Raw genomic sequence first — 12,659 nt, 5'->3', positions numbered from 1 at the left:
ACCACTCCCCCATCCAGAGACCATCCACCCAGCCTGGAGCCCACCACACCCATCCAGAGACCATTCACCCAGCCTGGAGCTCCCACCACTCACCCAGCCAGAGACCATCCACCCAGCCTGGAGCCCACCACTCCCCGATCCAGAGACCATCCACCCAGCCTGGAGCTCCCACCACTCACCCAGCAAGAGACCATCCACCCAGCCGGAGCCCACCACACCCATCCAGAGACCATCCACCCAGCCTGGAGCCCACTACTTACCCATCCAGAGACCATCCACCCAGCCTGGAGTTCCCACCAGTCACCCATCCAGAGACCATCCACCCAGCCTGGAGCCCACTACTTACCCAGCCAGAGACCATACACTCCACCAGCCCACCTACCCATCACCTCACCCATCCCCTCGCTCAGTAGCCCTGCCAACCATCAACCTCCAACAGATGTAACCAGCCAGCTATCCACCCACTATCCTTCCACCTGTCTACCTCACAAGTACTCACCTCTCTCCAGCTGACCACTCTCTTCTTCCCTCTCTTCCTGACCCCCAGTCATCCCCAGCCTCTGACTACCCATCTACTCTCATGCATCTGTTTACCCACCAGGGTCAACTCACCACCCACCTATGTCCTCTCACCCAGTTACCAGTCAGCAATGCCAGCTCAGACTGACCCTCAGCCCCACAAAGAGCCGCTGTTTCAGACGCTCTCGCTCTGAGGCAGGCACGTTCCTCCCCAGTGCCATGCACGCCCCTGGTATGCCCATATTTGTGCTGCTCAGCTTCCATGCTCCATCCTGCTCTCTCACACACGCTCGTGAGTTATACTCTCACAGGCACACTTGTTTGCACAGACACACTCATCCCCTTGTAGCACTCGGCCTTACCCCTCCACCACCTTCTGGTCACACTCATCCACACTCATCCTGTGGTATTTGCACATGGACAGGCAGGCTCATGCTTGTTCACACACACATAAGACATAGACTCAAGGTCATACACAGACAAATCCAGCCCCATGTGCACACTCACACTCATTCTGTCACTGGAAAGTAACTACTGACAGCAAAGACACAGCAACATACCCCAAGACACATAAGTGCGCGCACACACACACCCACACACCCACACACACACACACACACACACACACACACTCACCTGCATTCTCCTCCTCACAGCTCTGTTTGATCTTTCTCCAGCACACAAAAGCCAGGGCCACCAGCAGTGCAACGAGACAGACAGCGAGCCCCACAGTCACCCACAGGGCCTCCGGGGGGAATGTCATGGGCTGCCCTGGGAGGAAAAGTAGGAACAGTGAGACTGTCGTGTCTGGCCCCATGTCCCGGAGGACAGCACCATCCGGCTCCAAGTGTGAAGAGGGGCTCCCAACCTCATTGGGCCCTAACACTGTGAATAAAGCTCACTTAAGTTCCCATAGCCCCTTCCCCATACACTGTCCAAGCCCTGACACAATCCTGGCTGATGTAGGCATGCCTCAACTGGGAAGAGTTGAAGAGTCTGTGGTTGAATGATGCTCAAGAACCTTCTATGGCTCCCTAGTGACTTTAGAATAATGCTTCCAGCTTCTCAGAGTGATTCAAGGACCTCTATAACCTGGCTGCTGTTCCCCCCGCCCGAACTTTCTTTCTAATTCTCCTGTAGGAGCCTCAGCTCCAGCCAAACTGATGTCTTAACCATTCTCTCCAGAAGCAACGGGCTCCTTGCAACCTCTGTACGATTGCTATCAATTTCTCACACTCTCCCCCAGCTCAGTATTCACCTCCTCCAGAGGCCCTCTCCGACTGCTCCAGCCCCACCTGGTGACATCTCCCATCCTATGAATCGGGAGGCAGCAAACCACAGCTCACGGTCCAAAGCCGGCTTGCGGCCTGCTTTTGCAGAGTCCACAAACTAGTGATGGTTTTTACATTTGTAAAGGGTTACCAAAAAAAGATGGGGGAAGGCGGAGGAGGAACAGAAGGAGAAGCAGCAGCAACAGGGGTGGTGTGTGGTCCGCAAAGCCTAAAAACATTTACTCCCTGGCCGTTTACAGAAAACATTTGCTGAGCCCTACAGACAGATGAGGTCACTGAGTGGGCTGGAGCCAGGGCTCAGAGTTTTCGATGGAGTCAGGTAGGTGTGCAGGGGCCTTGAAGGGGAATATTTACATGAAACACTGAGGCCCCTCCTGTTAGAGATCTCCTGTTAAGAGGGATGAAGCTGAGGAGTGCAAACCTGGGCAGGGCCAGCAGCTGTTCTGAGCACGGCCTGTGTGGCTCCACCTTGCACAGCATCTTCCAGCCCAGCCCCTGTACTCAGCTGGGTCCTGGGCAGAGGTCTAGAGAGGAAAAGTCTTAACCAAAGACAGTGCTGCTTTCCTTTCCTCTCTGGAGACAGTGTGTGCCCAGGGCCGCAGCAGCTTCTGCAGGAGGCTCTGTCAGCGCAGCGTGCGGTGCCATGAACCCGTCAGCAGCAGAGGCCCCAGCACAGAAGCACCTGGCACAGGGATCTGCAGACGTCACCCTCAATAGGCACCGTTGGCAACACTGCTGCTCCGGCCATTGGAAGCAGAGGGATCCATCACCCCAGTGATGAAGAGAGGTATGCAGAAAAGGAGGGCAGCAGCTGATGTGGGGGCCAGGAGGGCCCGTGCACAGAGCACACATTAAAAAGAGAAAAGCAACAACCCGGAAATCCCATCATGGGGCTCTGGTAGCAGAGTAGGCGGCAGAGCCACAGAAATACTCAAGGGGAGGGTCTCTTTCTATGTTCCCTCTTAGCTGGTGTTGTCCCTGGAACACATATTAGATTTGCCCTAGTCACCCAAGAAAGGACAGAGCTAGGCCTCAGGCCACGTCTCCTGGGCTTGCTCCATAAATCCTCCTCCGAGAGGCTCTACATAGCACACTCAGCTTCACTAACTTCATCAGGTATGGGGGAGACCAGCTAGAGGACGGAAAGTCTGAATCCCAGAATGTTTTACATGACACAAAGCTGCCTGAAGCAAAATACAGGCCAAGGGCTCCAAAGTAGGCCAGACCTGCTGTAACACAAACAGGAGGCTGGCTGGTGGGGAGGAGAGGAAATTAGGCTGAGAGGCCAAAGTTGGATTCTGATCGTGGCTCATCTCCTCACTGCGGGGTGCTGAAGCCCAGGTCTACAGATCCACGGGGGAGTTTAGGGAGGCCGTAAACCCTCCAAAGTTATATATGCAATCTGCTGCATCGATCATTTACCTGATTTTCAAAGAAGGGTCTGACTCCCAAAGATTCAGAACCACCATGCCAGTCTGTGACCTTGGGAAAGATACCCCTTCTGTGTGGACCTCAGTTTCTTCACCTGAGGCAACAATGGTCTCAATGAAATCATTTTCATTTATTTTATTTTAGTTAGTTAGTTTTTGAGACAGTGTCTTGCTCTGTCACCCAGGCTAGAGCACAATGGCACAATCTCAGCTTACTGCAACCTCCACCTCCCCGGTTTAAGCGATTCTCCTGCCTCAGCCTCCTGAGTAGCTGGGACTACATGTGCGTGCCACCACGTTCGGCTAATTTTTATATTTTTTAGTAGAGGCGGGGTTTCGCCATACTGACCAGGCTCGTCTCAAACTCCTGACCTCAAGTGATCCGCCTGCCTTGGCCTCCCAAAGCGTGGTATTACAGGCATAAGCTACCATGCCCAGCCCTAAATTTTTTTTAAAAAAGCACTTTAAATGCTAGTTACTCATGTTTAAAATAGAGAATTTTCTCTTAGGTGAGATAAACATTCTCTTTGCAATCACATTTGTACGCATAAGTCCTTTCTGCACAGCACTGCAAATATCCAGCTCAGCCCAGGGTGCAAATGACCACAAAGTCCCCTTATCTTTCAAGGCCTTTTCAGCTGCCACTTGCCCCTGGAGGTGTCCTCACTATCGCCCTCCCTGCTCTGAAAGCTTCCTATCCTCTGCCAAGATTCTGCTTATTTTCTCCTGTGAATAGTATTTTCACGGACCATATGCCATTCTCTAAAAGGTCAAGGACGTGGCTCAGAACATTCAAGAGCTCAGGGCAGCTACACTCTCCCAGAGAGCACAGACCCATGGGTTCTCCAGGAAGGAAGTGTTTTCCGTCTTGGGGAAGGGATGGGCAGAGGGAGCACAACCTTGGCAGAAGGAAACACGTAAGAGAGGAGGAGGAGTGAGCCTGAGCTCCAAGCAGACGATGCAACGGGCCCTGGCTCTGAGCTTGTCAGAAGTGGGGACTGCATGGGACGCAAGAGGGAAAGGATAGGAATAAGTCAGCGAGTCCCGGGGTGTGGGCAGACCTGGAAACTGGGTGCGAGATCGAACTTGGATGGGCTGGGGGTCAGGTGGAAGTCGTCGGAAGATGAGAGGACAACCAGACAGACAAAACCTGCTGTCCTGACCTCACTGTGCTCCAGGACGAGGTCCCTGGGAAAGCTCAGTTGGCCCAGGGAGAGATACTGAAGAGCCAGACCGAGCACATCGGCCCAGGAAAAGACTGACTGGAGGCCTCGCGGGGCCAAACACAGACGGAGACGGCGGCTCTTGGCCTCAACCCTCTTCAGACCCACAGGGACAACGGGTGCCCACCAGGCTCGTACCTGGAAACTAAGAATCGCTAAAGGGATGGCCTCTATCTGGTGTTTGACCACATGGGGGCAGCAGAGACAGCCCCGGCCCATCCAACTGCTGCCTGGGTGGAGCTCAAGTCTGCAGGAAGAAAAGCTGACGTTGACTCAGGTGTCAGGGACTCACTGGGGAGGTGCAGCTGTCACTCAAGGCTTCAGAATCCGATGGTGCCCACTGACCCAGAATACCTTCCCACTACCCAGAGGAGTTCCTGTTGGAGAGCACACCCACACCAAGTCCCCTGGGTCATGCCTTGTGGCTGCCCCAGAATTCCTGCCCATGCCTCCAAATTCCAGGCAGGTACAAAGTCCTCTGCATAAGAGGCTAAGTGCCACGAAAAGTACTCTTAGGAAGGCAAACATTATAAATGGTTCTTATCAGCTCGAGTCCCTTAAGGACTTGTAGGAAGAGTGTGAGCCCCTGAAGTCTATAAAAGGGATTTTGAAAAAGTCTTCTGGCCACCCAAACCTATGAAAATTCTAGCTTAGGGTCCAGTAAAGAGGCAGTTACTCACTCCTTCCCCAGCTGTCCATCTGTCCCTACCTGTGATGGTCACGGAGCCGTGCGTGTCCTGCTGCAGCACAGGGTTGCGCACCAGGCAGCTGTAGGTGCCATTTGCACCCAGCACCACCCGCAGGACGCTGTGCACATCGAACAAGCCCTGCTCGTTGGCCATCTGCGACGTGGTCACGTTGCTGGTCAGGGGTGCACCCTGCCCGTCCTGCCAGAACACCTCAGCCTCAGGGTAGCCCCGGTAGCTGGAGCATGTGATGGTCACTGTGTCCCCGGGCCGCAGGTCCTTGTTGGGCTCCAGGGTCATGCTGGGCTTCGAGTAGGGAGCTGGAGGTGACAGAGGGCGGGGTCAAAAGTAGGGCAATGGCAGAGGAGGAAGAGGATGCATGAGGCCGAGAACAGGAGTCAGCACTGGGGCTGGGGCTCTGGGGGCAGTGGTGTGGAAGGGGGTGGGCTGCAGGGGGAATGGAGGGTGAACCAAGGGGAAGGCATCTCCCTCCTGGCACTCACCAGCCACCTGCAGGCTGACCGCAGCGCTGCCGAAGTCCCGGATGCTCACGAAGCAGGTGAAGCTGCCCTCGTCTGCCACGCGCACGCGCTGCAGCCTCAGGGATGCGTTGCCCTGCACCAGCAGGTCCGGGAAGAGCGCTGTGCGGTTGGCATAGGCACTGCCCTGATCCCGGCCCTCGGCGAAGCTGTGCACCAGCTGTTTGGTGTCTGTCAGCTGCCAGATGAGGTTGAGCTGTGCCAGGCTGAAGCCAGGCTCAGGGGAGAAGGAGCAGCACAGGGTGGCATCGGTGCCCACCAGGGCCACCACCGGGTCTTCAGGGACCTGGACCTCTACGGCTCCTGGGTGTGGGGGCAGAGGGGCAGATGGTGAGGAGAGGTGGGACTCTCCAGGCTACCACCCGAGTCCCCCCGACATCTTCCCCCATCAACCCCCAGACCCTGTTCCATCTTCCTATTTTCTTGTAGACGCAAAAGCAGATTGAGCCTGGGGACTCCCAGACATGGAGTCTCCCGAGTCCTCTGAGAACAATCACGGCAGGTTGACCTTGGCTGGACCAGCTCAATCCCAGGGGCCAGGCCTGGGGCAGGTAACTCTCACAGGCTCCAGCCCTAGTGAATCCCGCACTGCCACCAGGACTTCTTTCCTCTGTCATCTGGCTGCTGACCCAGATGTGGCTCCAATCTTCCCAGAGGCTTCAAGTCAGGAGAGCCAAGAAGGCCTGTGATGGCTCAGCCCCCAACCCATCCAATAGACACCCCCACTTCCCTGTGATCTTTCTCCCTGTCATTAGAAGGCAACTTGCTGTTCTGGGAGATTGACGGTGGGGCCAGATTCGGAGCTCCCAACCCCTGCTGATAGAAGCAGAACCCCCCACCCCCCAGGGGACATTTAAGCAAAGAAACCTGTGGGGCTTCTCTGGGGTGTGATGGTCACGGAGCCGTGCGCGTCCTGCTGCAGCACGGGGTTGCGCACCAGGCAGCTGTAGGTGCCATTTGCACCCAGCACCACCCGCAGGACGCTGTGCACATCGAACAAGCCCTGCTCGTTGGCCATCTGCGACGTGGTCACGTTGCTGGTCAGGGGCGCACCCTGCCCGTCCTGCCAGAACACCTTGGCCTCAGGGTAGCCCCGGTAGCTGGAGCACGTGATGGTCACCATGTCCCCGGGCCGCAGGTCCTTGTTGGGCTCCAGGGTCATGCTGGGCTTTGAGTAGGGAGCTGGATGTGGCAGAGGGTGGGGTCAAAAGCAGGGCAATGGCAGAGGAAGAAAAGAATGCATGAGGCCGAGAACAGGAGTCAGCACTGGGGCTGGGGCTCTGGGGGCAGTGGTGTGGAAGGGGGTGGGCTGCAGGGGGAATGGAGGGTGAACCAAGGGGAAGGCGTCTCCCTCCTGGCACTCACCAGCCACCTGCAGGCTGACCGCAGCGCTGCCGAAGTCCCGGATGCTCACGAAGCAGGTGAAGCTGCCCTCGTCTGCCACGCGCACGCGCTGCAGCCTCAGGGATGCGTTGCCCTGCACCAGCAGGTCCGGGAAGAGCGCTGTGCGGTTGGCATAGGCGCTGCCCTGGTCCCGGCCCTCGGCGAAGCTGTGCACCAGCTGTTTGGTGTCTGTCAGCTGCCAGATGAGCTTGAGCTGTGCCAGGCTGAAGCCAGGCTCAGGGGAGAAGGAGCAGCGCAGGGTGGCATCGGTGCCCACCAGGGCCACCACCGGGTCTTCAGGGACATGGACCTCCAGGGCTCCTGGGGCAGGGGCAGTGGGGGAGATATAAGGGGGACTGAGGAGGGGTGGGAACTCTCTGGGCCTCCGTAGTCCCCCTCCCTGCCCACACTAACCCCAGACCTGTCCATCCCTCCTCTTAGGCCTGAGACGCAAAGTAATTTATTGTCTTAGGTCCTCATTCAGTCAAGAATATAGTGAGTACCTACAGGTGCCAAGCGTAAGAGTCAGAAATGCAACAGAGAGCAGTACTAAGGTCACATCCCTACAGAACTTACTTTTTTTTTTTTGAGAAGGAGTCTTGCCCTGTCACCAGGCTGGGGCACAGTGGTGCAACCTCACTGCAACCTCTGACTCCTTGGTTCCAGCAATTCTCTCCTGCCTCAGCCTCCCAAGTAGCTGGGATTACAGGAACATGCCACCACGCCCCACTAACTTTTTTTTGTATTTTTAGTACAGACAGGGTTTCACCATGTTGGCCAGAATGGTCTCAATCTCCTGACCTCCTGATCCACCCACCTCAGCCTCCCAAAGTGCTGGGATTACAGGTGTGAGCCAGCGCACCCGGCCTAGAACTTACATTTTAATGGGAGAGAGGGACAAATGAGCAAACAGTTTCTCATTAGCATGTGACTAAGGTATGTGAAGAAAAGAAGCCAGCAGGTTAGTCAGTAAAGCAGCAGCTTTTCAAAAATCTGGCAGGTACTTTACACCTGCCTGCGCCATGTGCATTTCCATGAGTGTAAGTTATTTTATAAATTGGGGAGTTGAAAAGGTATCCATCAAAAATGTCAATAGTGGTTTTCTCTGGAGGAGAGAGAATCACAAGTGCTTTTTCTTTTTTCGTCCCTTTTCCTAAAGAAACACGATTAGTTTTTATATAAGAAAGAATACCTGTAACTTTAAATATGGTGGTGAGGCACGTGCTCTTTAAAGAGATTAAGCTGAAATTTACAGGGAATGAAGAAGGGCTGACATACAGAGAGAGCCCCAGCAGGTGGAAGGCCCTGAGTATTTTCACTGGCCTTCCTTTTGAAAACATCAGGGAGTGTCCAGTGTGGCAGACATGGATGGGAGGGCACATCCCACCCAGATTGAAGATGACTTTGAGAAACCAGTGAGGAACCTAAGTATTTCTATGAGTAATGGGAATCAATCATTGGAGAATGTTTTAATCAGACATTATCTGAGTAGCAATGCTTAACACTCACTCTAGCTCCTCTTTGGAGACTGGACTGTAGCAGGCAAGGGGTAGGCCAGTTAGGGGGCTATTTCAGCCCTCCCTGTAAGAAGTGATGGTGGTGTGGCTTCAAAGGGTGACAGTAGGGAAGGAGAAAGGGACAGATTCAAGGTTTATTTAGGAGGGAGAATCAACAGGACTTGCTGATGAGTTAGAAGTGAGGGGAAAAGGCTCGGAGCGGGAGGCTGAGGCAGGTGGATCACCTGAGGTCAGGAGTTTAAGAGCAGACTGGCCAATATAGTGAAACCCCATCTCTACTAAAAAATACAAGAAAATTAGGCATGAATGGTGGCGTGCACCTGTAATCCCAGCTACTCAGGAGGCTGAGGCAGGAGAACTGCTTGAACACAGAAGGTGGAGGTTGCAGTGAGCCGAGATCATGTCGTTGCACTCCAGCCTGGGCAACGGAGCAAGACTCCATATGAAGAAAGCAAGACTCCATATCAACAAGCAAGACTCCATATGAAGAAGAAAGGAGGAAGGAGAAAGAAGAAGGAGAGGGAGAGGAAGAAAAAGAAGAAGCATAAGCAGCAGCAGCAGAAGAAGAAGCAGAAGAAGGAGAAGGAGGAGGAGAAGGAGGAGGAGAAGAAGGAGGAGAAGGAGGAGGAGGAGAAGAAGGGGAAGGAGGAGAAGGAAGAGGAGGAGGAGAAAGAGGAGGAGGAGGAGGAGAAGGAGGAGAAGGAGGAGGAGAAGGAGAAGAAAGAGGAGAAGGAGAAGGAGGAGGATGAGAAGGACGAGGAGAAGGAGGAGAAGGGGAGGAGAAGGAGAAGGAGGAGAAGGAGGAGGAGGAAAAGGAGGAGGAGGAAAAGGAGGAGGAGAAGGAGGAGGAGGAAGAGGAGGAGGAGGAGGAAGAGGAGGAGGAGGAGGAAGAGGAGGAAGAGGAAGAGGAGCAGGAGGAGGAGGAAGAGGAGAAGGAGGAAAAGGAGAAGAAGGAGGAGGAGCAGGAAGAGGAGGAGGAGGAGGAAGAGGAGGAAGAAGAAGAGGAGGAGGAGGAGGAGGAAGAGGAGGAGCAGGAGGAGTAGGAGGAAGAGGAGGAGGAGGAGGAAGAGGAGGAGGAGAAGGAGGAGAAAGAGGAGGAAGAAGAAGAGGAGGAGGGTGAAGAAGAGGAGGAGGGTGAAGAAGAGGAGGAGGAGGAGGAGGGGGGGGGGGGGGGAGGGAGGGAGGGGAAAGCAGGAACAGGCATCCCAGCTGTCCAGAGTCAACTCTGCTCCCAGAGACAGAGACAGGTCATGTCCAGAGCCAGAGCTGGAGCCTCCAGCAAAAAGCCCCTGGGGCAGAGTCCCCTGCTCCCATCCTGCCCTCCATCCTGTGGAGTTACCCTGCAGCCTCCCCACCCAGTCACCTCTGTCTTCATCCTAGTTCTTCTTCTAGAGCCCTGGATAGCTAGGCAGGGGTCCTGATAGCCTTTCTTTTGGGGAAGCAAGCCCCCGCCCGGGCACTACCATTCTCAGGTAATGGTCAGACTGTGTGCTTCAAGCACTGGCAAAGCAGGCACACTCAAATGTGTGAAGATCAGCCCTGAAACAACGCTAACTGAATACAGCACTCATTAAAGGTTTCCTGCATTTAGAAAAATAACACTGATTTTATGGTTGTTATTATTATTATTGAGACAGAGTTTCACTCTTGTTGCCCAGGCTGGAGTGCAATGGCACAGTCTCAGCTCACTGCAACCTCTGCCTCCCAGGTTCAAGCGATTCTCCTGCCTCAGCCTTCTGAGTAGCTGGGATTACAGGGCATGCCACCACGCCTGGTTAATTTTTGTATTTTTAGTAAAGATGGGGTTTCACCAAGTTGGCCAGGCTGGTCTCGAACTCCCGACCTCAGGTGATCCGCCCACCTTGGCCTCCCAAAGTGCTGGGATTACAGGCGTGAGCCACTGTGCCTGGCCTATTATTTTTATTGTGAATCATACACAGCATCATAGTCTTTGCAGTACATAGAGGTCTCTAAAGTTCTTAAGCTAGCTTTGGCTCTCTTGCTACAACCCCTGGTGCCCCAGGCCACATCAGTCGGACCAGGGTGCCCCTTGTAGGGGGCATTTGGGGGAATGAAACCTGGTAAGTCACCCATACAAAATCTTTTCTCGCTCTAAAGAAATCAGAACAGCCATGGGTAGAGACAGGCATCACTCCTTTATGGCCATAAGATGGCGCCAGACACTCAGCTTTGTCATCCCCCGTGGTGGCAGCATCTCGGAGCAGATACTGATAAGAATTTGTAATATGAGAAGGATATTGTTATTAAAGTAGCTATTACTATTGAGTGCTTCCTGTGTGCCAAGCACTGTGTGGGGAGATTCACATCGTTTATTCTACGCAGTTACTGGGTACCTACCGTGCAGCAGCCGCCCTGGCCCTGGGATGGACCCTACTCTTTGAACAGGGAAGAAGCAAGCAAACGTCAGGTGGGGGTGCATCTAGGAATAGCAGCCCAGGGAACGCCCGGAATAGGGAGGAAGGAGCGGCGGTGTGCTATGTTATACAAGGTAGCCAGGAGAGCCTTGCGAGAAGGTGACATTGAGCAAAGACCTCAACAAAACAGGGGATCCAGTCATGCAGATGTCTAGGGGCAGAAAGTTCCAGGCAAAGGCAGAGAAAAAAGTGTGTGCAAAGGTCCTGGGGCGGGTGGAGGGCGGGGGGAGACACACAATGTGTTCAAGAAATAGCACGATCACGTTTATCGCTCATGTTCCCATTTTACAGACAAGGAAATGGAGGCTAAGAATGGTCAAGTGAGTTACCTACTGGATCCCAGAGGTGGAAGTGAGGTATGGCCCTGCTGGCCAGAGCTGGCTTGGCAGGACCCTGACAGGCACGGCCACCCCCTCCCCAACTGCCACAATCACTGTCCCTCCCCGCCAGTCCCCACGATGCTCCCCTCACCTGTGAGGCAGAACCACAGTGCTCCCAGAGCTGCACCCACGTGCACATCCAGGCCAGGGCGGCCCCGCTGACGCAGCATCTTCCCGTGAGGCAGCTGACAGCTGGGCTCCCCGTGGTGGAAGGCTGCCCCTGCCTGGGAGGAAGGGGATGCGAGGCCTTTGTCTCCAAAGGTTTCCCCAGGCCCTCTCTCACCTCATCTCTCCTGGACCAGAGTGAGGAAGGCTGCAATTGACCACTGGGAGGCTTCGTTCCCATACCCCTCAGGGCTCCCTGCTGAGGGATGTTGGTGACAGACGCTTGGCAGGGAGTCCCTGGGGAGGCCTGACAGGGAAGAAGGCAGGGGGCAGCTGGGATCTACCCTATCAGCTAAGACGTTAGTATCCAAATATAAAGAAGAGGAGGCAGGTTGGCAAGTGAAGGCAAGGTTGGCTTGCTCTGGGGCTAAGATGTGTGCAGATCAATTTGGCAGACAGTAGCTGGTAGGAGCTCCCAAGGGGGCCAGACTTAGAGGTGGGCTGACAGGTGTGAACTGTATCCTAAAGACAGCTGAGGGCCACTGAAGCTTCCTGAATAAGGGAAATACATGGTCAGAGCTAAGCTTCATGAAGATTAATCTGACAGCACCCCCACACCCCATCTGATGGGAGGGCATGTTTCAGCCAGGTCACACAGGGTTTGAGAGACCAGTGAGGAATTTAGGTTTTTCTATGAGTAATGGGAATCATTGGGGATCATTTTAATCACACATAATCTGGGTAACAATGCTTAAAACTCACTCTAGCTCCTGGGCACAGACTGGATTGTAACAGGGCAAGGGAGAGGCCAGTTAAGAGGCTATTTCAGGCCAGGTGTAGTGGCTCATGCCTGTAATCCCAGCACTTTGGGAGGCCGAGGTGGGTGGATCACTTGAAGCCAGGAGTTTCAGACCAGTCCAAACAACGTGGTAAAACCCCATCTCTACTAAAAATACAAAAAATTAGCTGGGTGTGGTGGCAGGCACCTGTAATCCAAGCTACTTGGGAGGCTGAAGGCAGGAGAATCGCTTGAACCTGGGAGGCAGAGGTTGCAGTGAGCCAAGATTGTGCCACTGCACTCCAGACTGGGTGACAGAGCAAGACTCCATCTCAAAAAAAAAAAAAAAAAAAAAAAAAAAAAAAAAAAAAA

The 12,659-nt window shown here is 54.2% G+C and overlaps 1 protein-coding gene across 5 annotated transcripts in view; it reads right to left on the bottom strand.

The window, feature by feature from the left end:
• Window positions 1-12,659, bottom strand: part of CD276 (CD276 molecule) — a 32,695-nt gene that overhangs the window by 4,953 nt on the left and 15,083 nt on the right. For 4 of the 5 annotated variants that reach the window (XM_032244779.1, XM_032244776.1, XM_032244777.1 and 1 more), the window contains exons 2-7: window positions 11,496-11,628; window positions 7,055-7,393; window positions 6,557-6,871; window positions 5,654-5,992; window positions 5,174-5,470; window positions 1,156-1,290 (exon numbers count right to left, since the gene is read on the bottom strand). In XM_032244779.1, the coding sequence (XP_032100670.1) occupies window positions 1,156-1,290; window positions 5,174-5,470; window positions 5,654-5,992; window positions 6,557-6,871; window positions 7,055-7,393; window positions 11,496-11,574 (1,504 nt within the window). In that variant the 5' untranslated portion in view covers window positions 11,575-11,628. Of the gene's footprint in view, window positions 1-1,155; window positions 1,291-3,233; window positions 3,337-5,173; window positions 5,471-5,653; window positions 5,993-6,556; window positions 6,872-7,054; window positions 7,394-11,495; window positions 11,629-12,659 lie in introns of all 5 variants that reach the window. The other variant, XR_004258658.1, reaches the window with a different exon arrangement.

Source organism: Sapajus apella, unplaced genomic scaffold (assembly GCF_009761245.1).
Source record: "Sapajus apella isolate SASKATOON/1434 unplaced genomic scaffold, GSC_monkey_1.0 scaffold55, whole genome shotgun sequence".
NCBI classification, from domain to species: Eukaryota; Metazoa; Chordata; class Mammalia; order Primates; family Cebidae; genus Sapajus; species Sapajus apella.
This window is presented reverse-complemented; position numbering and strand designations above follow the sequence as displayed.